Consider the following 24,422-nt stretch of genomic DNA (forward strand, 5'->3'; position numbering starts at 1 on the left):
ATGTCCTCCCCGTGGACCTGTCCAGCCCCACTGCCAACCCCATCCGTTCTCACCCTCGTTTCCCACTCCTCCCCACCAAGATGCTCGGCCTCCACCGCCAAGTCCCTGCTCTTCCGGTTCCTGCCCTTCCTGCGCTGGCTGCCCCGCTACCCGGTCAAGGACTGGCTCCTGGGGGACATCATCTCGGGATTCAGCGTGGGCATCATGCACCTGCCCCAGGGTGAGCGGCATGGCCCTCTCACCGTGCCCTCTCGGGGGCACCGCTGAGGCTGTTCGGGGCTCCCCACAGGGATGGGGGGCCAGGGTGCGGGAGGGGCTGTGGGGCTGAGGTCCTGCCCACTCTAACGTTTCTTTCTGCTGCCCTGTGGCTAGGGCTCGCCTACGCGCTGCTGGCCGGGCTGCCGCCCGTCACTGGCCTCTACTCCTCCTTCTACCCCGTCTTCCTCTACTTCTTCTTTGGGACATCCAGACACAACTCTGTGGGTGAGCAGGGGTGGCCAGAGGACTTCTATGTGCTTCTATGAGTACGGAGGGGAGGAGGCAAGGATGGGGAAGGCGAGGTGAGCCTTCACCCGCAACATGGCATTGCTGCACCGGCAGGCTTGGCCGGGGGGGCACTTCTTGTGCATTTACTTTGCTACACCAGTAAGATGGTTGGACAAGCACAGCCAAAGCACTGTGGATGTGCTTTGAGCCCTGCCCTGGGGACTGGTGCCCACACGCCTCAGAGCCAGGTCTCTTGGGAAGAGGTCCCCCATCTGCATCTCTTCTGTCCCCAGGTCCCTTTGCCATCATCTCYGTCATGATTGGGAGCGTGACGGAGTCCTTGGTGCCCAGTGAGGATTTCCTGGAGCCTGTCAATGGCACCAACGTGACAATTGTCAATGAAGCACGMCGGGATGCTGCTAGGGTGGAGCTAGTGGCCACACTCACCATCTTGGTGGGCATCTTCCAGGTATATAGGGCCTGACCCCTTGGTGAGGAGCCACCAGGCGAGGAACCGAAGGGGCTGCACCACTACAGCAGTGCCCTGAGCTGGGCTCATGGTCCTGCTGCTGTGAGCTGCTGGGCTCATGCTCTCTACCTGCTGCTTCTTTTTCCAGGTGGCCCTAGGTCTCCTGCAGTTTGGCTTTGTGGTGACCTATCTCTCAGACCCACTGGTGCGTGGTTACACCACTGCTGCCTCTGTGCATGTCCTCATCTCCCAGCTTAAGTATGTCTTTGGCATCTCCCTGGGAGAGCACTCAGGGCCACTCTCACTGTTCATGGTGAGTGAGGGACACAGCTGTCATGGGGTACCCTCAGCTCAGCAGGGTGTACTGAGATCCCCAAAAGCCTGTTGGGGGAAGCATTTGCCTTTGCTCTGGGTTATGATCAAGACTCTCCTTGTTATGGACTTGATGCTTGGAAGCTGGGTTTTGGGCTGGGGTGTCCCCCAACAGCTGCTTCCCCCCAGGCTTGCCTGGAGACTAGAYATGAAGGGTTTGCTCCAGGATGGGGCTGGTGGCCGTGTTTCTGGCCCYGATCCAAGCTGGGGGTCAGGAGGAAGAGGAAGGGCATCTGTGGCATTGGCCAGGTCCTTAGCCCAYTGCCTCCTTCTGCCTCCCTGCTAGACCTTCATCGAAATCTGCCAGAATCTGCCGAAGACCAACGTGGGTACCCTGGTGACAGCCATCATTGCTATGGTGGCCATCTTCATCGTGAAGGAGCTCAACCACAAGTTCTCTGCCAAGCTGCCCATGCCCATCCCCATCGAGCTCATCACGGTACCAAGCCACATGGCTCCATGTAGGGATGTGGCTAGCGGGTATTGTGTCCCTAGGATGTGGCCCAGCCAGGGTCGGTGCAGGTGGGACCGGGTCCCTCAGTGAGGGTGGCTCTAGGATGGTACATCCCCTTCCTCCTCYGCATGGTCCTCGCGGGGGAGGCTCTGCCTCACTTTGATTGTTCCCCCTGCAGATCATCGTCTCCACTGGCATCTCCTACGGTGCCAACCTGAACGCCAAGTTCGGCGTCTCTGTAGTGGGTGACATCCCCAGTGGGTGAGTGGGGCCGGAGTGGCAGGGGCAGCTCTGCTCGGGTGCCATGCTGCCTGCCAGGAGCCTCTCTCTAGCTGCATCTCCATCTCTTGGCTGCAGGTTGAAGCCGCCCATGGCCCCTAATATCAACTACTTTGGGCAGGTGGCAGGCAATGCGTTCGCCATTGCTGTGGTGGGCTATGCCATCTGCATCTCTTTGGGCAAGATATTTGCTCTGAAGCATGGCTACAAAGTGGACAGCAACCAGGTGATGCTCTGAACCCTATGTGATAAAATAAGAATTTATTTCTCAAGGCCCTTGGGAGAGGAGAGGCCGACACAGTGCTCCTCACYCCCTGCTCTGTCCTCACAGGAGCTGATAGCTCTGGGTTTCTCCAACTTCCTGGGTGGCTTTTTCCAGTGTTTCGCCATCAGCTGCTCCATGTCGCGGAGCCTGGTGCAGGAGAGCACTGGAGGCAATAGCCAGGTTGGTCAGGGTCAACCACTGCCAGTGGCACCCTCTGCTCCAGCTGGCACCGCTTGCAGAGGCAGCAGGGGCCAAAAGCTTCCTCTGCTGCTGCTCGCCCGAGGGTCCGCTGCTGCTGGTGCCAGAACGGCAAGGGGATGGAGCCGAAGGCACCAGGGCGCCGAGGTGCTCGGCACGAGCCAGCTTGCCTCTCACCACCCGCTCTCCTCACCAGGTGGCTGGTGTTGTTGCATCCCTGGTCATCTTAGTGACCATCCTAAAGATTGGAGAGCTCTTCCGGGACCTGCCCAAGGTACAGCCCACCTCCGCTTGCCCTGCTCCCRCTTCCCCAGGGCAGCCAGGGAGGGCAGCCCCTGATGGGCAGCAGCCCTCCATGCCCTGCCTATCCCAGCCCTGAGCAGAGCCACGTTAGCAAAGCCCCGTCCTAAGGCACGTCAGGGCGGGAATGCCCTGTTTGGGGCTGGATGTGGACATGGGCAGCTCCTGCTCCGCTTGTGGTACTGGGCATTGTGGGAGTGGGGTATGAATAACCACCAGGACCAGCCATCTCCATCCTCTCAGCTCCAGAAATTTCTCTCCCAGGCCATCCTAGCTGCTATCATCATCGTTAACCTCAAGGGCATGTTCAAGCAGTTCACTGATTTCCGCACGCTCTGGAAGTCCAACAGGGTGGACTTGGTAAGGCACGGGGACTACGTGCGGTGCTTTTCCCAGGTGCTTGGGGCTGCCGGGCTGTGCTGGCACTGCCGCAGCAGGGCTTTCTCTGTCCTCCCTGAGGCTCACGTGGCAGGCCAGCGCCAGCGGGAAGGCTGGGTGCCGCTGAGCTGTGTCACCCCTCCAGATGGTCTGGATTGTGACGTTTGTGGCCACCCTCCTGCTCAACTTGGACATTGGCCTGGGGGCCTCAGTGGCCTTTGCACTGCTCACCATCATCTTCCAGACACAGCTGTGAGTAGCCCCTGGGAAAGGGGGCAGGGAGCTTGTCCTGAGAGCCAGGGACATGTGAGACCCAAGGGGTGCACTCAGGAGGTGGCGTTTGGGCACCAAGGGGTGGATGAAGCCATCAGCAAGGTCATTTCTTCATTCTTCTCCCCGCAGGCCTCACTACTCCATCCTGGGGCATATTTCTGACACAGACATATATAGGGACGTGGCTGAATACAAGAAGGTAAAAACATTGAGGTGCTGAGGATGTGTGCCCCAGCAGTGCCTGCAGGAGGCAAGAGAGGCTTGAAGTACCTGCAGGGGCTTGGCACTGTGGGAAGATGACTCGGGGGGGTGTCTAGGGGGAAGTCAGGGAAGACTGGAGCTGGGGGCAGAGGAAATGGCAGTATGCCTTGTGTCCCCAGAGGTAGCATGCCTTCCCTGTCTCCCCCAGGCTCAGGAGGTCCCYGGCGTGAAGATTTTCCGCTCCTCCTCCACCATCTATTTTGCCAATGCAGAGCTGTACACTGAGGCCCTGAAGAAGAAGGTAGGGAGAAGAAAGGTCTCTGGGGCACTGCAGGTGGGTGCCACACTCTGGTCCCCACTGCCCTCCCCGTGGGAGACATCTAGATGCACTCTGCCAAGTCCCTTCTGTGCTGCTGTGGACAGGTCCTGCAGCAGCTCCCTGGTGGCACATGGGACTGCTTGGGTTTGGGCAGTGGGAGGGAGATGGGGGCCAAGTGCCCCTGTGAGAGCTCCCATGGGCTGGCAACAGTGGACCAAGAACAGGCTGTATCATTTCACAGAGTGGCATTGATGTGGACAAGCTGATTGAGAAGAAGAAGAAGGCTCTCAAGAAGCTGAAGAAAAGGCAGAAGCAAGCTGAGAAGGAGAAGGCAAAGAGGCAAAAGGTCCTTYCCAGGGCTGTGGCTATCAGGGCCCTCTGCCCCACTCCTTCTCTGAGCTCTAGGGCTGGGCATCCCGGAAATCCCTGTAGGCTCTTGGGAAGCGCTCCCACAGCTGGCTGGGACATGTGCTTGGGCTGTGCCACCAGGTAAGGAGCAGAGATGGAGGTAGGGTCATGATGCTGGAACTGTGTCCGAGGTCAGCAGGTGAGGACAAGGCTGTTAATGATTACATGGAGGAGCCAGTGAGTCACTAATAGTTGGCAAGTTAATCATCAAAATGGAGCAACATCTAATGGACCTGATTCCGGGGAAAGTCATTAGTGGGAGTCCGGCCCCAGTGTATTGGCAACGTGAAGAGCCAGATCAATGTATGAACACATGATTGTTAAAACCAGGAAACCCAGACGGGGCTGCAAATGCCAAAAGTGAGATATGAGTGGAAGGGATGCACCTGCTACTGGACACCACCTGCTACCCTCGCCATAATACAGCCAAAGCCCCTTTCCAAACCCAAGAGCATTTTAGGGGAAGAAAAATGGGGGAAGGGCCCTTTCCAGCCTGCTGGCCCGGCCTGGTATGCTGTCAACTGCTGAGCAGTGAGGCCAGGTCTCCTATCCCCCAGGCGGCAGCGAACGAGTGCAATGGGCCAGGCATCGCAGTGATCGAGCTGAGCCAGGAGGCAGCAGAGAGCAACGCACCCACCGAGCCCACTCTGCACTCCCTGGGGCTTCCCGTTCCCAACTTCCACACCGTCATCCTGGACTTCAGCCCTGTCAACTTTGTGGACACCGTTTCCATAAAGATCCTAAAGAACGTAAGGGAAAGGCTGGGGGAGCAGGGAAGACACCCACTGGCCACCTTGCAAAAAGCTTCCCAGACTCCCCATTGGAGGTGGTGGGATGGCGGYCGTCTGCCCCATCCCCCGTGTGTGCAGGGCAGCCTGACATACATCCATGTTTTTGCTGCCGTTTTCAGATCTTCAGGGATTTCCGGGACATAGAAGTCGATGTCCTCCTTGCTGGCTGCCCAGGTGAGGAGGCCTTCCAGRGTCATCAGCTTGGTGGCCCACCATGGCCTCCACATCTCCAGGCATCCCTTTTCTCAGAATTTCCCCAAGGGACATGGCTCCTGGCTGACTCAGGGCAGCCACAGGGCCTTCCTGAGCTCTGGGGTGGCCCTTTCCCAGGCTGTTCCCACCAGGGTGTCATTTGGCTTGGGGACCCATCTTGAGCCCCATGGCTCCAGTGCAATGTGTCCTCTCATGGGGACTTTCCTGGGGTGGCAATTGCCACTCCAGAGTGGGGAGAGGCTGGTTGGGGTGAGACTGGGACCACGGTGACACTGTGGTGGGCACTTCTCCCTCCACACAGCATCTGTCATCGCCCAGCTGGAGAGGGGCAACTTCTTCAGCCAGACCATCACGAAGCACCACTTCTTTGCTTCTGTGCATGACGCCGTGRTCCACGCTACTGGACAACGGGAAGAGGCCCTGGTAAGCACTGGCCTCCCCGCTAATGGGGACACAGCTGTCCTTCCCCTCCTCTGTGTGTCTTCTGGGGGCTGCACTGGGATTGTGTCCATGGGCTTGCACTGGAGAAGTGGCTCCCCATGGTGCGAGCCCCTGGGCACCTTGCTGGGTTTCGCGCTCCCTCCTTGCCATGGGATCTGCTGGCTGGGAGCGCTGATGGAGACCCAGTGTGCTGCTTAAAGCGGGTTGAGCCGGACTGACTGCTCACTGCCCGGCTCCGTAGGTGTGCTCCAGCACCAAAATGTAGCCCCAYGAGAGGGGGACGTCGGAGCCCCGCTGCTGAGGGAGGTTTCCRGAGGATGCTCCAGGGCTGGTGACGTAGGACCTCCTGCCATGGGGCTTCTCGGAAGACATGAGCTCTTCTGCTGCCGAGCRCCGCTCAGGCACCCGGAGACCTCCTGCCCTTGGCCAGCCCTGTTGGACACCCAGTAAAGCCAACCAGCTACCTCAGACACAAGCCCATCAAAGCCTGGGATGCCCTCCCGGCGCGGGGCAGCCCCAGGGCTGAGCTATCTCAGGGAGACTGTGCCAATTTCTGGATCCCCGAGGAGGAGGAGGAGGAGGAGGAAGGCCCCTCACCAGCTATGCCCCCACCTGGCAGGTCGCCTGAGCTGGTGCGGGGCATTTTTCCTGCACTGGTTGCAGAGTTGGTTGTCAGCATGCTAAAACATTGTAACATTTCTGACCATTAATCTTAAAGCACCATGTAATGGGCGAATATTTCTCTATAAACATATCCTCAGCTAAGATGTGCTCGTCTGTTGCTGTTAATGATTGGCGCTCTTCGGCCAGAGTCTGCTTTCCCATATGAATATTATCGGATGATACGGTTAGGTTGACTCTTAACTACCGTGCCCCTTTGGCCCTTTTTCTGCCCCTGTCCTGGACACTCTTTGCACTCCTTCCGCGTTATTCGAAGACCCGAGAGGTGGAGGGAGGCCCCAGCGCTGGAGGGGTGCAGGGGCCGGAGCAGCACAGAGGAGCAGGGTGCCCAGCCCTGGAGAAGCTCCCGCTCCCGTGCAAGCCGGCCCCTGCGGCGGCGCACCAGGACTCGGGGCTCTGCAGAGCCGCGTCGTGGCTCAGAGCTGCTCTCGCRGGCACCTGCTCTCGCGCAAGGTTTTGCTCCGCGGGCTCCCAGGCTGCTGCGTAACTGCTCCCAGAGCGCAGGAGCAGCTCCCCCGCGCCGGCGGCCAGTGCCTGCTGGTCCCACCGCTCCATCGCTGGGGCTGCCCCAGCTGTACCCCCTTGGGTTGAAAGACCAGAGCATCCCCGCTGGGCTGGACCCCCAGGCATCCCTGCAGGGATGGGGTCCCTCTGCATCCCCGCAGGGATGGGGTCCCCCTGCATCCCCGCAGGGTTGGGGTCCCCGGCATCCCCTCAGGGATGGGGTCCCGTGCATCCCCACAGGGATGGGGTCCCTCTGCATCCCCGCAGGGTTGGGGTCCCCCGTGCATTCCCACAGGGATGAGGTCCCCCTGCATCCCCGCAGGGTTGGGGTCCCCGGCATCCCCGCAGGGATGGGGTCCCCCTGCATCCCCGCAGGGTTGGGGTCCCCGGCATCCCCGCAGGGGTGGGGTCCCGTGCATCCCCACAGGGTTGGGGTCCCTCTGCATCCCCGCAGGGTTGGGGTCCCCCGTGCATTCCACAGGGATGGGGTCCCCCTGCATCCCCGCAGGGATGGGGTCCCCCTGCATCCCCTCAGGGATGGGGTCCCTCTGCATCCCCGCAGGGTTGGGGTCCCCCTGCATCCCCACAGGAATGGGGTCCCCCTACATCCCCGAAGGGTTGGGATCCCTGGCATTCCTGCAGGGTTGGGTCCCCCTGCATCCCCGCAGGGTTGGGGTCCTCGGCATCCCCACAGGGTTGGGGTCCCCTGAATCCTCATGGGGATGGGGTCCCCCTACATTCCCACAGGGTTGGGGTCCCCCTGCATCCCCGCAGGGTTGGGGTCCCCGGCATCCCCGCAGGGTTGGGATCCCCCTGGCATCCCCGCAGGGTTGGGGTCCCCTACATCCCCACAGGGTTGGGATCCCCCTGCATCCCCGCAGGGTTGGGGTCCCCCTGAATCCCCACAGGGTTGGGATGCCCCCTATATCCCCGCAGGGTTGGGATGCCCCTGCATCCCCGCAGGGTTGGGGTCCCCCTGCATCCCCGCAGGGTTGGGATCCCCCTACATCCCCGCAGGGATGGGGGTCCCCGTGCATCCCCGCAGGGATGGGGGTCCCCCTGCATCCCCGCAGGGTTGGGGTCCCTCTGCATCCCCGCAGGGTTGGGGCCCTCCCGCCCCACATCCCTGTTGCGCCGGGACCCCCGCCCTGCACCCTGCCGTGACGCCCTCCCGACACCAGGGAGCACCGCCGCAGGCCGCTCCCCCTTCTGCGCATGCGTCCCTGCCCGGCACCTGGCAACCGGCAGCCCTCCCTCACTTCCCCTCGAGCGCATGCGCACCCGTCGGGCCCTTCCCCCGTAGGTGTTCCGTGCGCATGCGCCTTCCCACACATCCGGGTCCTCTCTCCTGCGCATGCGCTCTCGAGCCCGCTCCGTCGGCKGCCAAGTGACAAGATGGCGGCGTCCTCTGTGTGCCGGTTGGGCAGCGCGGCCGGGCGGGCCTTCCTGCGGGGCCTCCGCTCCCCCGTGAGTCCCCGCGGCCGGCGGAGGGGGCGGCAGCGAGGGGCGAGCGGGAGGCCCCGCGGGAGGCCCCGCGGGAGGCCTCTCGGGGCGGCCGGGCACAGCCACCCGCCTCCCGGCCGGGGAAGGTCACGGGGACGCGGCGGCCTGCGGGGCGGGGACGGCGGTGGTCACTGTGGAAACCGCCCTCCAACCGCCTCCCCACACACACACACACCCGGGCTCGGATCGTGGCCGGCCTTGGCCCCGTTGCGGAGCTCGCCGGGGGCCTGCTGTCCTTTCCCTTCCTGTGGAGAAACCAGGCTTTGGTTGAACTGCGCGATTCTTTAGTGTTTTTTAGTACCTGGTTAATATTCGAAATCTCTGCCAGTTTCCAGTCTGCTGTACCCTTAAAATGCAATGTTGCTGGGTAGGTGAGGGCCTGCCTCACCTCAGGCTTGAAAGAGCTCATCTCACCTAGCTTTGTTCAACTCTGCTTGGCAGTCCATGTTCTGGAGGTCTGGCTTACAGAAGGGAGTTGCTGTTTAACAAAGACAATGGCCTTTTCTTTAGGCAGCCTTACTGACTTTGACAAGGAACCGAGGTGTTGCTACTTATGCCCAAACACTCCAAAATATTCCTGAAACACAAGTCACCACTCTGGAAAATGGACTCCGTGTAGCTTCAGAGGAGTCTAATCAGCCGACATGTACGGTAAGTTTAAAATAGCTTGAGCATATACTTGAAATAGGTCAGCTTTGCCTAGTCAGTAGCTAGTCTTTCAAAAGTAACAAACCTATGTTAGAAACAAAGTTTCCCGCGAAGACATTCTTTCTGTTAATTGGTCAAAGCGTAAGTGACCAGCAATTATTATACTTTTGGCAAAACTACCAAAGGTTCTTGTGACACTGCTAGATAAAGAGTCTAAATGTGTACTGGAAACCATCAGTTGCTGGCGGTCATTCTTATTTTGGTATTACTGGTGGAATGCATCCGGAGTAGAGTTTTCTTGCTTGCTGTTATGCATATGGCCATGAGGCTTGAATGTGCTGTTTGTTTTCTTTTCTTATATATGTACTTGATGCTTTTTCTGTTAGGTGGGTGTGTGGATTGGGGTGGGGAGCCGCCATGAAAATGAGAAGAACAATGGAGCCGGTTACTTCCTGGAACATCTGGCATTTAAGGTAAAGCATATGCTAGATCTGGTATAGGACTGTATGGAGATCTGTTTTAGACAACTACTTATATGTTGAGCTCTAACTTCAGAGGCTGTTGCTGTTAAGAAGAGTGTAAATCAGTGCATGTGAACCCGGAAACCTTGTATGTAGTAAAAAAATGAACTTTTACAAAGGCCCTTAACTTATATGGTGGTCTCTGTTTCACTGCGTGGCAAGCTACAAGCATGCATGAGTTACAGCATCTCGTATTTCCTGATCATTATTTCCCCTCTTAAAGGAAGAAAATTTTCAGTAATGACTGGGACTGAGTCTCTAACCCTGTCGTTCTGATCATGACCATCCCAGCGCCTCTGTAGCACATGTGCAGAGGACTGTGTTATGAAATGTGTTTCTTCAGGTTAGCAGGCAGAGTTCAAAGCAGCATTTCCTGTAGCTGCTGACTTTTCAATGGTTTTGTTAGTGGACAGGCAAAGTTTGAAGACTACAGCTCTAACTTCCCTAGTAATGTAACTGTATATATGCCTCCCAGGGCAGAAGCTGACTGCAACCCATGCCTTTGTAGGCAGCTGCAATGTCTGATTCAGTCCTGAAGAGTCGAGCTCTATTATAGTAGTGATTTTCTGTTTCTGTTAGAACATTTCTCCAGAATATTGTTCCTTGGATGGCTAGAAACTTGCTTCTCATTTCTGGTTCTGGCTTATTCTTGCTTTACTTCTACTGATGTGTTCTTCAGCAGCTGTTGTCCCTTAGCTTAAGCTTAGCTTCTCTTTGCCTTTTGGGTTGTTACTGGTCTTTCAAAATACATGTCAGCTTTTCTTTAGTTAGGGTAAGTAAACCAAGCTTCAAATCTCTTGCATTGTGCACTTGCTCTTGGCTTTTATTATTCAAATGCCAGTTTTCATTATTTTAGCTCTTTAGGTTGCCCAGAAGGAAATTTGACCATTTCCTAGTTGCATTTGTGTGGTTTCTTTCAGGGCACAAAGAAGCGTCCTTGCGCTGCCTTTGAGAAGGAAGTGGAGAGTATGGGTGCTCACCTTAATGGGTACACCTCGCGTGAGCAGACTGCCTATTACATAAAAGCCTTGTCCAAGGACATGCCCAAAGGTAGGATGGCTGCTGGACAAAGTCTGATTCAGGGATTGAGGACTAAGCGTGTGTGTGTGTGCCTCTGCCACCAGCATCCTTTTTAACAACAGAGTGAGCAATAAAGTTGTAGCTGAGCAGTAAATTGCAGGTTCTAGGTGACAGCAGAAGAGAGCACTGTGGGAAGAATGGTGCTTCAAGGCTGCAAGCTCGTGTGTTCCTAAAACCAGCTTTTGCAAAGCTCTTAATGTCACATTACACTATATTGCCAGAAAAAAGGGGGGAGTTTCAATAATCTGGTTGTTTTACAGATTGGGAAAATGAGGTTGGTGGCAGCTACTGTGTTGCTGTGCTGCCATGTGGACACTCCTATTTGTGTCACTTGTCCAGGGGTTGTAATTTGAGTCAGAGCCAGTTTTGTGGGCCTTGCTGTAGATGAGCCAGACCCTTGCAGGGAGCTTGTCATATTTCTGCACTATACCCTGCTTCTGTTGTGCTCCACTTTTTGCAGTTGTGTTCCAGCTTTTTACTTGCCCTGATGAGTTATCAGGGGTGTGTAGCATGCGAACCTGGAGGTTTCTTCTTGCCAAAACAGTGTTGTTTGTCTCTCTTCGTTGCTGTGGGAAAGGGTAGTACAAATCTCCATTATGTTGCTTCCTCTCCCCAGCACGGTTTGTTGCTCACCTCTCTTGCCAGTGTCCCTGCAGCTTGTGTGTCTTTTCCCCTTTCAGCAGTGCTGGGCAGCAGTCGGGCAGTGGGATTGTTAATGTAGGAAATATGTTACAGTTGTCGAGCTTCTGGCTGACATCGTGCAGAACTGTGCACTGGAGGAGTCTCAGATCGAGAAGGAGCGTGGCGTCATCCTTCAGGAGATGAAAGAAATTGACAGCAACTTAACGGATGTTACCTTTGATTACCTTCATGCCACTGCTTTCCAGGGGACTGCACTGGGCCGTACTGTTGAGGGGACCACTGAGAGCATCAAGTGAGCAACAGATTGGATGTGGTACTCAGTCCTTGGGGTACATGACTCCCACTTCTCAGTAGTGGTGACTGTGCAAGGGAACCAGTTCAGGGTGTGTGCAAGGTGCAAATGGTGCTGTATGCAGAGGTGATCTGCTGTCATGGGCTTTTCACTTTGTCTTGACTGTGTTTGCCCTGCCTATGCTGGTAAAAGCATAGTAGTGCACACTTCTTCTCCAGAGTTGCACCTCGTGTAAGGTGAGCAAAGCTGGTAGGGGTGTGGTCAAACCTTCTGCTGTGCTGATCTGTTTGACACCTCTGGAGAGTTTAAGAGCTAGGGATGCTCACTAGAGCAGCAGCCTCAAGCAGATGCCTGCTAGGCTTGCTGGGGGAGCCTAGCAAGCAGAGGCTAGTTCTTGCCTAATCTGTATTTGAACTCTTCCCTTAATGCTCTTGGCCACTTATTTCCATTCTCTGTGTTCAGAACAACAGTGTGAGGAAAACACAAGACAGTACAGTCACACTTCTAGAAAGTTTTACTACCCCATAACTAAGACAATGAAATACATTACTGCTGTCTCTGCACTGCTTCCCATCAGTCTCTCATCCTTCCATCTCTGAGCTGCTAATATATTAAGTCTCGTTATGCTCTCTAGGCATCTGACTCGTGCAGATCTAGCTTCATATATTGACATTAACTTCAAGGCACCTCGTATGGTCCTGGCAGCTGCCGGAGGTAAGTCCTAGATCATTGTGACTTTAAAAAGCCTGGGTATTTTCTAGCTGGTCTAGCTCTGTCGCACAGAGCTGTTATCTCTAACATAAAATAGAATCATTTTGTTAAATGAAGCTGTTTAAGACTGCAAATCTCTTGTCAGGTATTTCGCACAAAGAGCTGGTGGATGTAGCTAAGCAACACTTCAGTGGAGTGCCCTTTACTTACAAAGAAGATGCTGTACCTGTTCTCCCACACTGCCGCTTCACTGGGAGTGAGGTAAAGTTGTTTTGGTCCTCAGGAAAGCAAGCAGGTGTTGYCAAACTGCCAAGTGAATGTGAAACCAGGTATGGTTCCTTTTGGAGGGACAGTCTGCTCATGTATCTCAGAGGAGCTAACGACTGAACAGGCAGCAGCTTGGCAGTGCCTCGACACTCCGTTCTTGGGGCTTGTTGCCACAGTGTGGTGAGGTTAGATAGGACCAAAATCCTTTAGGAGTATCGTATGAGGCTATTGCTCACGTCATCTACTGAAAAACTGAAACCAGAGGCAACTGGTTCATTCTCAGCTCTGCCTGAGACTGTTTGATTTCCCTGGGATAATATTAAAGTCCTCTAATTTGTCCTCCTGGCTTTGCAGCAGACAAAGCCATAGTGCTCATGCAGCTCTCCTCTGCTCCCTGATGTTTTTCTAGATCCGTGTCAGAGATGATGCTCTGCCCCATGCCCATATTGCTCTTGCTGTGGAGGGTCCGGGATGGGCTGATCCTGACAACGTCGTCCTCCTTGTGGCTAACTCTATCATTGGACGCTATGACCGCACATTTGGAGGTGGTAAGGTAAGAGACTTGGGAACCTGTGTGCGAAAGCCCAGAGCCCGCTAATTAACTCTAGAGTCCTTGGGTGGATGTGCTAATGGGGAGCTATTGTGTTTATCTTCCAACTGTGAAGTGGTCAGGAATCTAGAAATGTAATGGGGGCTGATCCAAGGTAGTTCTTGGGATGTATTATGCTTTGTGTTGTCTGTGGTCTTTGAGAAAACACCTCAATTGGATGGGATTTGAGCTCTGAGGAAGCTTTTATGTTGGAATGGTTTAGGGTATCTCTCTATTTACAGAATCAGTCCAGCAGGCTGGCTACGCTTGCTGTGGAGTATAAACTCTGCCACAGTTTCCAGACATTCAACACTTGCTATTCTGATACTGGCCTCTTTGGATTCCATTTTGTTTGTGATCCCCTGTCCATAGACGATATGCTTCATTGCGCTCAGGGTGAGTGGTAAGTATGCCTTCAGCAAAAGTTTCTGCTTAAGATCTGACCCTCTCCTGGGAATCTGAGCTGGTGGAACTCATATTAGGTCCTCAGAGCACTTCAGAGCACATATGAACTTCTTAATAACTCATGTTCTGGTCAAATCATCCTGCAGATGGTTTCTTTAACTGTCTTGGGATGTGGCTTTTGAGAGAAATGTCAGGAGCTGCTTCATTTCATCAAACTGTTGCTGATTTCATATCTTTGGGCTGCTCAGGCTTTTAGTTCGTGATTTCCAAATTCTAGCACTGACATTTTTTTTATTATTATTATTTTTTTTATTCAAGGGAGATTGTTCTTTAGAGAAAAGGTCCTCTTAGGTGATCAAGAGGCTTTTTATCTCCGTTGTCTTTTTAAATGGGCTAAAGAGACTGAATTCTTGCATTCACAGCTGTTGTGCTTTGCCTGATAAATGCCTTGCTGCTGGGGCCATCCCAGTGTTAGGGAGCCTTCTGTCTATTTGTGTTATTGTATACCTGTGTATCCCAGTAATGGTTAGAGGCTACAACTGAGATTCAGAGCCATGCTGTGCTGTGTACAGAGCAGATGGAGTTAGCCCTTGCCCCAGAGACCTTATCGTTGGCAGGGGAGAAAGGGATTTAGCAGCTGGAGTTTAACAGACAATGTAGAACTGCCTTGTTCTTTCAGCACCAGTTTCCATAGCAGCTGGCCATGTGTGGGAATAGCTGACAGGCTGGCTCTTGTGATAACCTACCGCAGCCTCCTTGGCTGGTGGCTAAGCTAGAGCCGACACCAAGGCTGCTTAGAGCTTTTTTAGCGTAACTCAGCATGTAAAGTGTTGGCTGGTGCTCCCTGCCTGTAAGCTTGAGCTCTTTCTCTTGCCTCCTGCTGTTCAGTGCTCTCCTGTTCTTAGCTGCTCTGCAGTGGTCAAGATTGAGTCTCTAGCCTGCAAGAGAAATGTTGAAATTAGCTTATTTCTGAAGGGGCTTAGGAAGGGCAGGGATTTGCTTTCTCTCTGAGTAGATGGACATTTTTAACAGCTTTAGTGGCCTTTCTGTCTCCGTTCCAGGATGCGTCTGTGCACTAGTACCACGGAGTCTGAAGTGAAGAGAGCCAAGAACTTCCTCCGAAATGCCATGGTAGCTCAGTTAGATGGTATGTTTTGGTTTATGGAGTGGTCACTATGAGGCTTTTGGAGGGTTAGCACTCCTATCCTTTCTGGGGAGCAGGAATTCTTTGCTAAACATTACAGTAATACAAGCAGGCATTGAGCTAAATTCCCTCTGCTCTGCTCTGTGTTCCTCTTGCTGTGCTGTCAAAGTGTCTGATCCCAGCCTGCTGTGCTCCAGGCTGGCCCTGACTGCAGACTTCTGGTCATTCTGCTGCTCAGAGTGATGACCTTGTGTGCTGCTCAAACTGGTCTGCATTAGCTGTGAACARTTCTGGAGACTCAAGAGAATCTTTGTATTGCTTAGAGTAGTAACTACAACTGTGGTTTCTTTTTTTTTTTTTTTTTGATCTGAAGGTGTTTAACGGCTAGAGTTGGTTGTATCTGCTTTCTCCAGACTGATCAAGCTGCAAAATTCTGGAAGGCTTTTTGTTTTGCTCACGATGTGATGTCTTCAACACCTCCTAGGTACTACCCCAGTGTGTGAGAATATTGGAAGCCATCTCTTAAACTATGGACGCCGTATCCCTCTAGAGGAATGGGATTCCAGGATTGCTGTAGGTATCCATTTGTTTTTTTTGGGATACTTCAGCATATGTGGTGATGAGGTGGCAACTGTCTAGTTTGTGTAATTCTGCAGCCACTGTATCCCTTGTAAGACTGCAGTTTCTGGACTGCCACGTCTTTTGTACCCTCAGAAGAGTGCCTTCTGTGGAGCATCATCTGTCCTTGTGGTGGATGAGAGCTAGACAGTTGGTTCAGATGGCCCCAAAGAGTCTGACAGTGTGTAATTAATCGTTTTGATATGTAATATCAATAGTAACTTGCAAATTGGAGGAATGCACGTCTGCCCGAAGGGTTGTTGACAGCTTGTTTATTGCTTACTAGGCTGTTGATGCAAGAATGGTGCGAGAGGTCTGCAGTAAATACATCTATGACAAGTGCCCAGCAGTTGCAGCGGTTGGTAAGTGACCAGGCGGTTAGTACGTGGTAGCTCAAAAAAATCAGGAGGCAGTCAGAAGCTGAGTGGAAGCAAAGTGCAGGCACTCTCCGCACGTCTGTTCTGGCCACTTACCTGCTCAGGTTCGTTTGCTGTTATCTTCCTGCCTCTGCGCGTTAGATGTGCCAAGGCATGTTTGCCAGGAAGTCAAACCCACAGATGATGGAGGTACAGTGACAGTGAGCTGCTGGCCATCCTCCCACCTCTCTGCTTGTTGTGGAGCTGTGACTAACAGTGGGAGTCCCAGAGCTGGGTGGGGGCCCAGAGGTATCTGCCAGGTGTCCTTACCCTGGGGTCACAGTGGTTTATGTAAGGGAAGTGAAGGGGCCTGGTTCTCTTGTACTGCTCTGACATGTCTGTCTGGCCAAGGACAAATTCTTCTCAGAAAGCTTGCCTGAACAGCTAGCTCAGCTCAGCTCAGCCCTGCTGCCTCCTTCCTTTGTGCAGTGGATTCCCCTCCTCCATGCAGCTGTTTCCTCTGGGCCTACAAAGTAGAGCAGTCTGGAAAAGGGAGAGGATTTTCAAACAGGAAGTTGCAATAAACTTATCAAAATCTCTGTGATTTGGTGGCTCCCTTATTTCACGTACATGTGAAAGTATATTCAGCATTGTGGAGCACCAGAAGAAGGCAAAATACTCTGAGGAAATTAATGGTGGTTTCTGTCAGGATGTGGTTTCTGCCAGCTTTTCTGGTGCAGATTTGAGCTATAAGCGCCTGGGTTTGTGTGTAGCTGTTCTGAATTCTGAGCATGTTCTACTCTGTCATTGTCTGCTTCAGGAATGTTGCACAGGGGTTTTAACTACCTCTCCAGTGACCGACTCTGTTTTGCTCACCTAGGTCCCATTGAACAGCTTTTGGATTACAACCGTATCCGCAGTGCCATGTACTGGATTCGTTTCTAGAATGTGTCCCTGCAGGATGGAAATAGTGAAGTTGTGGACTGTGACGAGGTTCTGTTTGGCTCTGAATGTCTTGTGCACCAGGGACAGGATCAGTCCTGTCAAAATGGCTGTCATCTTGATGTTAAATGTAATAATGTAATAATAAAAATAAATATATTCTAAATGGAGTTGGCTTTGGTGGGAGTTACTCTGTCTTGCTGGGCTGTGTGCATAGATCGGATTAATCTTTCCAAGTCAGTGATGTACTGGGCCAGTAAGTCTTGATTTGTCTGGGGTCACTCTAGAAAACCTGGTATCTGTATCCTGTCCCTCCTCTGTCCTTATCTGGTACTGTCCTGCCAGATGAGTTCACAGGTCTTTAGACTGGGAGAAGTAAGTCTTTGCCTGGCCCTAGTTATTTCCTCTTGTGTGCTTCAGTGGAGTGGCAGCTAAACTTGGGTTTTAGCATTATTGTTTGTACAGACCTAAAATGAAGGGCCCTCATCTGAGGGGACCATTCTACTCCCTTGCTGCTTGTCAAGGAGATCAAAATGCCCGTATGAAAAGTTTGTCCTCTTCTGGTCCTTGTGGTGTGGTATTAATATTTCTGGCCTTGTTGTTTTTTACCCTCTTCTTGTTGGAACAACTGTTTCTTCTTTTGTAGGCCTTCTCTGCTTACTCATTTCCAAACAAAACTAGTCAGCTGAGTTCGCACTGTTTGTTTAAATTCATGAAGGTGACCAACGTGGCCTTGCCCGATGTTGTGTTGGTGGAGTTGAGGTGGTTATTTGTGGCAGAGTTGCGGACACTGAGGAGCTGGAGCTGTTGCTAGTGAAACACCTCTCTAGAACTTTAATGAGATATGATGCTTCTCATCCTTAAGCTTCTTGGTTAGATACGTGCCAGCTCAGCAATGAGCCAAGTTGGTTTTTGTCTATGCGTGTCTTCTCCAAATGAACCACCATCTGATCAGTCCTTATGCAACAGAGAAGAAGCTGCTGACTGAAGTGTGGAGTGACCTGTCCTATATCTGGAAGGTAATAGCTAAGTTTAAATAGTTGAAAGAGCTACACAGGTCTTCCTGCTTGTCTGGTGTCTGTCTCTGGGTTCTAGTTCCTGTGGCTTGTCTCCAGAAAGTTGAAATACCAAACAGAAAGCAGACAAAAACAAACCRAACAAGTAGAGAAATGCTTCCCACCAGGTGGCACTAGCCTATCACACCTCTACTTTGAAGCAACAAGGTACTTCTGCTAAATTTTTATCTTTGGGGTAACTCTCTTCGGGATCCTCATTTAATTTTCAGGTGCTGCCCTGACAAGTGGGATTTAAAAATAGTGTAAAAGTTTCCAAGAGTTAGTCATTACGTTTGAGACTAATCCAGTGTGCTAAATCATTTGCGCCGAATTCGAATTCTTGATGAGAGAGTCAGTTTGTCTGAACTCATTGCATATACTAGGCAAGTTTGAAACTGTTAAATGTTCTTGATGCAATTTGAATTTAACTATTGTTGCAAGCTCTGGCTCGTTACAGGCTCACTAAAGGCTGAAAAACTAAACAAGCTCGCCTAATGCCTCAAGCCTTGTGGAACATCTTGGTTTTATGATTGCAATTAAACCTTAATCTTTTTTTGTTGTCTTCCATTACTGTAGTTTTTCTCAGTGAGCTTCCAGGATACTTTGCAGTTGGTGAAGCGTACAGGGAAGGGAGATGTACATCCTTGCTTTATTTATTTCCTACAGGTCRTCTTCTCTGCAGCTATCTGCTTGGGAACGGCTGTTTTTCTTGCCATCCTGCACTACCCTGTGCTGAACAGCAAATTCAAACCCCTCTGCAACTCTTGCTTTTCAAACTGCTTTGTTTCTGTGCAGAAGAGGCAGGGTGGCTGCCCTGAGCAGCATSCTTGCAGCACTTCAGTGAGGACTCACACCTGCTCCCTCCTGACTACAAGGCTGCAGCTCTGCAAAGCTGGCTGGGTAATGTGGCATCAGAAGGTATTTTCAGATGCTTTTATCCATGTCAAAATCTGAGTATCTGGGCTGATCTGCACTGGAAACTGTGCTGTGGTGACTAGTGTTRTGTGCAGAGTGCTATGTGGTGTCTGCTCGTAGCTGGGAATTGATGGCTGGATGTTGCAGTGCTGTAGTGTTTGTCAGCGTCTTCTGGCTGCGTTTCCAATGGCACTTTGCCTTGRAGTGCCTGTGGTGTTTGGGTACTATGAAAGTTCATGCTTCCAGAAATGCAGGTATCTCACCAGCTTTAAAAAGTGAGAAGTGGTGTGATATTTCACACAGTTTATATTTTTTCCTTGGTAGGCAACCTTTACAAGTAGCCAGGGCGGGGATATAACAGTTGGGAGGGGAAGCCCATTCCAGAGTCTAGAGTAATACTGCCTGATAGGACATCTTTGATCTGAGCCTTATTGAGGGGCTTGGGAAGCATCACCTAGAATTAGTGCTGAATCATCAGGTATTTGGCAGCTGGATCCTTCAGTGTCAGAGGAAGTGAAGTTCTGAATTAGTTGGCAGGTCTCTTGCTCTTTGATGAGCCACAAGTCTGTATTTCTTTTCCTCCATCAGAGCAGCCTCAATCCAAGGGAATCCACATTGGGCAGTGTCTGGCATTGCAGAAATGTTTTACCCAAATGCTTTCCCTCATTCTTGAAAATGTGAGATCTTTTGCTGGACTGCTCCCYTCCCTTCCTGTAATTTCTGCTACCCAGTGAAGGACAGCAGCAGTGCCAAAGGAGGGAGTTGGAACCATCCCTAGAACAGGGCAATTTCACTGAAATTGGAGATGGCCTGGGTGACCTAATAAATCTGTTTCCTGGCTCTCTAGACAATGTCGGATTGTTCTGCGGGGCTCTTTGACCAGTCTAGTTTTCAATGGCTTAAGTGTTTTATTTTGCTACTTCACTTGGAAGGTTACTTGGGATCCCATTAGGCTGTGCTGATAAATTTAGTTTGATGTATGAATTGGCCTTTGCTCCCTCCGCTTTTGCATGGTGTTAGCTGTCTTATCCTCTCCCATTAGAGTTCCTTCTTTGGAGAATACACCCTTCACCTACCTCTAGAAAAYTGCTTTCCCTCCCTGACACCTTGGCTCTCCATCTTTTGGCTGGAAGAGAGGAGGATTTGGAAGGGAGGATGCTCTGCATTGTTTTGTGCATGTGCACTCCATCTGAGGCACTGTATTGCCACCTACACCAGTACTTTACTGACTTTCTACCATGCAGAGCTACTCCAAGAGCATAAAATTTAGCAATGAAAATGGGAACACTTGCTACACACTTTTGCTCAGTGCTCCAGGTTTCACTGGTCTCTAACAGTAAAAGCTGTCAATGCCCCCAGCATCAGATTGCAGGGCAGGGGCWGATGTACAGGGTGGATCTGCTTGTGGAGCCCCTTTGATATGTGAGCTGCTTGTTTGGGCTTCTGGCTCTTGCCAAGAGACGGGCCACAGCAGCCAATTGTCAGTAGTTGCCTCACCTGAACTAATTACCCCCCCTGGAAAGTACAGTTGATACTAATCATAGGTGCTGAGCCAAACCTGTCCTCAGGGAACCAGGTAACTGCAGAGAGGCTTTCACAAAAATGAGAGACTTGGATCTGTGCCTCTCTTTTGTGCCAGAGAACTTTTGGGAGGAGACCCTTCAGCTCTCTGGTCCTCATTCTCTACCAGCTCTTCTGCTGAGGCCAGTGGAAAATTGCTGTAGGAGCAATAGGTGAACAGGGTTTGGAAGACAGAGCAAGAGACATGCAGTTTTACTAGTGCCTTGGGTTCCCAGATCATGATACTGCTTGAGCCCRTTGGTGTAAGGACTGAACCAAACGATACGTATGGCTGTGACCAGGTACCTTTCATCTAGGCCAGCCCCTATATCGCATTGTTCAGAGGGAGGCTGAGCCCTCCTTATGAATAAATGTCACTGCAGCTAGGTTGCAAGATGACTAGGGTGAGGGTGGTACGTGACGCTTGGCAGACTTCTGTGCTTGGCCTGCCCAGGCCCATCTGCTTTACCTTGCCTTTCTGTGTAATGTGGGCACTTTGGATACCGGGGGGAGGAGCGGGGAACAGAGGTACATGGATACATAATCAGAAATTTGAACTTGGAGCCATCACTACATGTTCCAGAGCTGGGGTTGCCCTTGCGCACGTTCCAGCAGGTTTTGGCCTGGCTGCTCCAACAGAAGAGTCAGAGAGGTTTCCTTGCCCAAAGGAGTGAAATCTTGCAGCTTCTCAGATGCTTGGAAATGGAAACGGCTCATGTAAAGCTTTAGCATATTCATTGCTTGGAAGAAGTGGACAAAGGGCCCATCCAAGCCTGACTGCCAGCTACAGCCATCCCAGATGGATATGAGCTGGGTTTGAATGGAGAACAGCTAGTGGCAGGACTTGCCTTCATTGTCTCAGCTCTTTAACAGTTTCTCTGGAAGTGGTAAGTTTGGCCCTGAACATCCTCATTAAAAGCTGCTTTAGCACCAACAGGCTGTCTGAAGATCAATGGTTTTTACTTTTTCATGTAAGTCTCTCCTCCTCTCTGCCCGCACCCGTCCCCCACCCCATTATACACACATGTTCTTTTACTGGGGCTGTTAGGCTTAGGTTTGGCTTTGCTGCCCATTGTGCCCCCTCCCAGAAGGCCCAGAAGTAGTATTAGAAGCATAGGACCTCCCTGGGGTGGCCACATTCATCAAGCTGAAAGGCAAAAGCTCTGAGTGATGATTATTCCCCATGCCTTGGGGAAGAGAGCTCCTCTAGACCCCAACTCCTGGCTATCTGCAGGGTACACATCACCTAGCCGGGTATGGAAAATGGAGCTGCTCTTCCAGTACCAGACTGCTATGGGGTGGCAGCCAGAGGAGGTCCCAGCTCTGTTCTGTAGGTGCAGGGCATTACTGTACAGAAAGTGTCAATGGAAATAGTGCATTTGCTAAATCATCCATCGGGCACTCTGGAGGCACCTCCCTCCTTGAACTATTGCTACTCAATCGTTTGGGTCAAACAGCACGGAATCTAGCTCCTTTCATGTCTCTGAGCTTTAGCCCAGCACGAAGAATCTTGTCATTTGAAGGAAAAACTCTCTAAGGATTTTGTCCTGCTGCAGTGCCTGTTCCTTGCAACCTGTGTTTATCAAGGGGGTAGGAAGACACATGCCCAAAGCCTTTATTCTGCAGAGTGGATGCCTAGAAAGTGGAGGCTTGGGATGCTGAAGGAGTGCTGGCAAAGAGGAAGGAACAGGGCTGAAGGTAGAAACCCATCTGTCTTACGGGGGCAGGAAACCTGGCATGAAACGACAAGAGCAGCTCTAGGAACTAGAATGACAGCCAGAGCCCAACAGCMGTCTGTCCGTAGTGACTTCCTGCCTTAGCTCATCTGGCACAAAGCAGTACCCTGGCGTGCCGAAGAGACTTCCAGGAAGAGGCATCTGGTAAGCATGCTTAAGCCTTGTGTGTGTCCCAAGTGTCTGGGCTCCACGTGGCAGTTATGCAGATGCGTTTCCACCCCTTCCCCCAGCACTGGCTGCTGTGAGGTTAAGGTTCCCCCCTGCCCCCCAGCCAGACTCTCCACCATGGCTCTCATGCTTCCTCTGCTTTGTTTACAGATGCTCCAGATGCGCAGAGCTCGCSGGAGCCCCGATGACATGGGAACACAAATATCTGTGGCTGCCGCCTCGCACACACAAAGTGGTGACTCACAGGTGAAGTCGCCCCAGCTTTGCTGAGGAGGACAGAGAGGGCTGAGGTCTCCAGGGTCCACGGTAACTCCTGAAGGTGGTGGTGTGGCCAGAGGCAGGCCTGCATCCTGTATCCTTTCTGTCTTTCAGGTGACAACGAGGAGTGGTGCTGGGGTGCTGGAGAAATATATTCTCTGCACCTAGCTGCAGCTCTGAAAGGCCCAGTGCTGTTCTTTTGTGGATAACTTGTTTGAATGCAGACCATACCCCTGTCTTCTGTGGGAAGGTTGCTTGAACTGGTCAGCCTTCCCTGTGGAGGTCTGGAGAATCCTGCCCTATGTCCTCTGCTATGTCTGTAGAGGTCCTTGCACGAGATGTATGTGGATGGCAGCCCCATGCCACGCCGGTGATGCAGCCCTCCTGCCTGATGGAGATATTAAGTCATCTTGGATGGGTCTGCGCAGGGGAGGAGTTCCCATGGTGACAGACAGCAATTCACCCTGACAGGGCAGGGTGGATGTTTTGTCCTTTTTATTCTTTTCTTCTGGAGTCAGGCACCCAGCCAAAGAGCTGAAGGAGCAACGGCACAGCCTCTCGGGGGAGAGTGTTGATGACAAGTCTGGACTCGTTAACTGTACAAATCCCTCCGGAGAACAATTCCCCGTGCCCAGGCTGCAGCCCCGTGGGCAGTGGTGCTCCTGCTCCCTTCTCCTCCAGCAGCCTCTGGCCCTCCAGGCATGGGGCTGCCTGGCTTTCTCTCCGCCACATCAGCCAGGCACTACCTAGCACTGGCCAGAGTTTTGTCGTCCTTCCCATGGAGTGTGGCTGCGGTGTGAAATGCCCGCTGCAGCTGGGATTCTTGCTGTGGCTCCTCTCTCCCTGGCATACTAGCGTAACGCCGGTATGGGAAAGCTCGACGGCGTCCTGCCTGTAACGGAGCTTGTGTCATTTCACAGAACCCAAGACGTGGTCTAGCAAATGCTTAGACACTTCTCCTTTCCAAAGCACTCTCTGCTGAAGGCCGTAGTGGGTCCTCAGCTCTCCAGAGGTGTGTCCCCCTTCCATGCCTCCGCCCATCCTGGGAAGGGGTCTTTCTTGCCCCTGCCAGCTCAGGTACGAGATGTGCTGTCCCCCCCTCGGCCGAGCACGTGCCAGCCGCCGCCTGCGGGGTGCAGTGCTGAAGCGCGCGTTCCTGCCGGCCGTGCTCGGGTTTCTGCAGGGGCTGGTCGGGTGTCCGTTGCGCAAGGCTCAGCCGAGCCCTGCGAAGAAGGAATGGGGGCTCTTCCACAGGAGCTGCCAAAAACTTAGGTGCAGCCGCAGGTAGTCTTTTCTGGGAGGGGGGAGGGGGGCGATGCAGATTGTGCAACTCTAATAGAGGCAGGGAGGAGGCGTCAAGCAATTACCCTGTCCTCGGAGTGACGAGAGCCGCGTCCCAGGCTCGGAGCGGGGGCTTAGAGCAGGCGAGGGAGCAAAGGCCGGCCTTTCCCGGAGACCTGCCTTAGAGCGGGGGGGTGGAAGGGGGCCCCGGGGAGTGGGGTTAGAGCGACAAGGTGAGGGAGCGGGGGTAGTGGGGCTCGTCCATCGCGGAGCTGGGCTGGGGGCCTCTGAGCGCTGACTCCCCCGAGTGACCGCTGTGCCCCTTAGCAGCTCTCCTTCCCTGAGACGGCGCCCGCCCGGGGCCGCTGCGCTGGAGAAGCGCTGGCTGTTGCCGTCTGGGCTGGGCGGCGGACAAATGCTCCGAGTCCCCTAAAGTGGCRCTAAACCTCAGCAAGGAGCTGGGTCTTGCCGCGCAGCTGGCAGCATCCCGGGAATGACTCCAGCTTCCCAGGCTTTCTCGYTGCCCTCTTGCCACTTGTCCTCCCTGCCCGGCGAGCGGCTGCCGGGCGCCTCTGGGCCGGCACCGGCTCCCCTCGCCGGCTGTCCTCCCCTGCCGCGCTGCTTTGTGCTCCGGCCGCTCAGCGGGGATTCTCCCCTCCCTGCCGAGGGCCCGCGGGGGCTCCTGCAGCTGCGGCAGCC

General features: G+C 53.1%; 2 protein-coding genes and 1 long non-coding RNA gene across 4 annotated transcripts; all 3 read left to right on the forward strand.

The window, feature by feature from the left end:
* Positions 1-6,162, forward strand: SLC26A6 (solute carrier family 26 member 6). The gene is made up of 18 exons (XM_085318846.1): positions 1-220; positions 373-483; positions 780-955; positions 1,104-1,268; positions 1,614-1,766; positions 1,960-2,042; positions 2,139-2,286; positions 2,392-2,505; positions 2,720-2,797; positions 3,088-3,183; positions 3,347-3,453; positions 3,604-3,673; positions 3,884-3,976; positions 4,236-4,340; positions 4,960-5,151; positions 5,313-5,367; positions 5,708-5,829; positions 6,089-6,162. Exons 1-18 carry the CDS (start codon positions 1-3, stop codon positions 6,110-6,112), a joined length of 2,112 nt encoding a protein of 703 aa, XP_085174972.1. The 3' UTR covers positions 6,113-6,162.
* Positions 6,163-8,389: 2,227 nt separating this feature from the next.
* On the forward strand, positions 8,390-16,920 carry UQCRC1 (ubiquinol-cytochrome c reductase core protein 1). 2 transcript variants are annotated; one of them, XM_085318841.1, is made up of 13 exons: positions 8,396-8,499; positions 9,046-9,186; positions 9,570-9,656; positions 10,625-10,754; positions 11,520-11,718; positions 12,353-12,432; positions 12,575-12,690; positions 13,106-13,249; positions 13,528-13,688; positions 14,752-14,837; positions 15,319-15,407; positions 15,739-15,814; positions 16,689-16,920. In XM_085318841.1, the coding sequence occupies exons 1-13, from the start codon at positions 8,428-8,430 to the stop codon at positions 16,751-16,753; spliced, it is 1,446 nt and encodes a 481-aa protein (XP_085174967.1). In that variant the 5' UTR covers positions 8,396-8,427; the 3' UTR covers positions 16,754-16,920. The 2 variants fall into 2 exon arrangements, with proteins under 2 accessions (XP_085174966.1, XP_085174967.1); XM_085318840.1 differs by lacking the exons at positions 15,319-15,407; positions 15,739-15,814; positions 16,689-16,920 and adding an exon at positions 15,208-15,302 and having other exon boundaries at positions 8,390-8,499.
* Positions 16,921-18,476: 1,556 nt separating this feature from the next.
* Positions 18,477-23,388, forward strand: LOC146587900 (uncharacterized). The gene is made up of 2 exons (XR_014897542.1): positions 18,477-18,723; positions 22,335-23,388. It is a non-coding gene; the product is annotated as an uncharacterized LOC146587900 (long non-coding RNA).
* The last annotated feature ends 1,034 nt before the right edge of the window (positions 23,389-24,422 follow it).

The sequence above is a fragment of the Rhea americana genome, unplaced genomic scaffold (assembly GCF_003343005.1).
Source record: "Rhea americana isolate MKP2758 unplaced genomic scaffold, rheAme1 scaffold_555, whole genome shotgun sequence".
NCBI lineage: Eukaryota > Metazoa > Chordata > Aves > Rheiformes > Rheidae > Rhea > Rhea americana.

Excerpts from the sequence above, each read along its gene's own strand:
- UQCRC1 (XM_085318841.1), top strand. The coding sequence starts at position 8,428 with ATGGCGGCGTCCTCTGTGTGCCGGTTGGGCAGCGCGGCCGGGCGGGCC. Across the intron at positions 11,719-12,352 it reads GGGACCACTGAGAGCATCAA|GCATCTGACTCGTGCAGATC; the intron begins GTGAGCAACAGA and ends TATGCTCTCTAG. Across the intron at positions 12,433-12,574 it reads GGTCCTGGCAGCTGCCGGAG|GTATTTCGCACAAAGAGCTG; the intron begins GTAAGTCCTAGA and ends ATCTCTTGTCAG.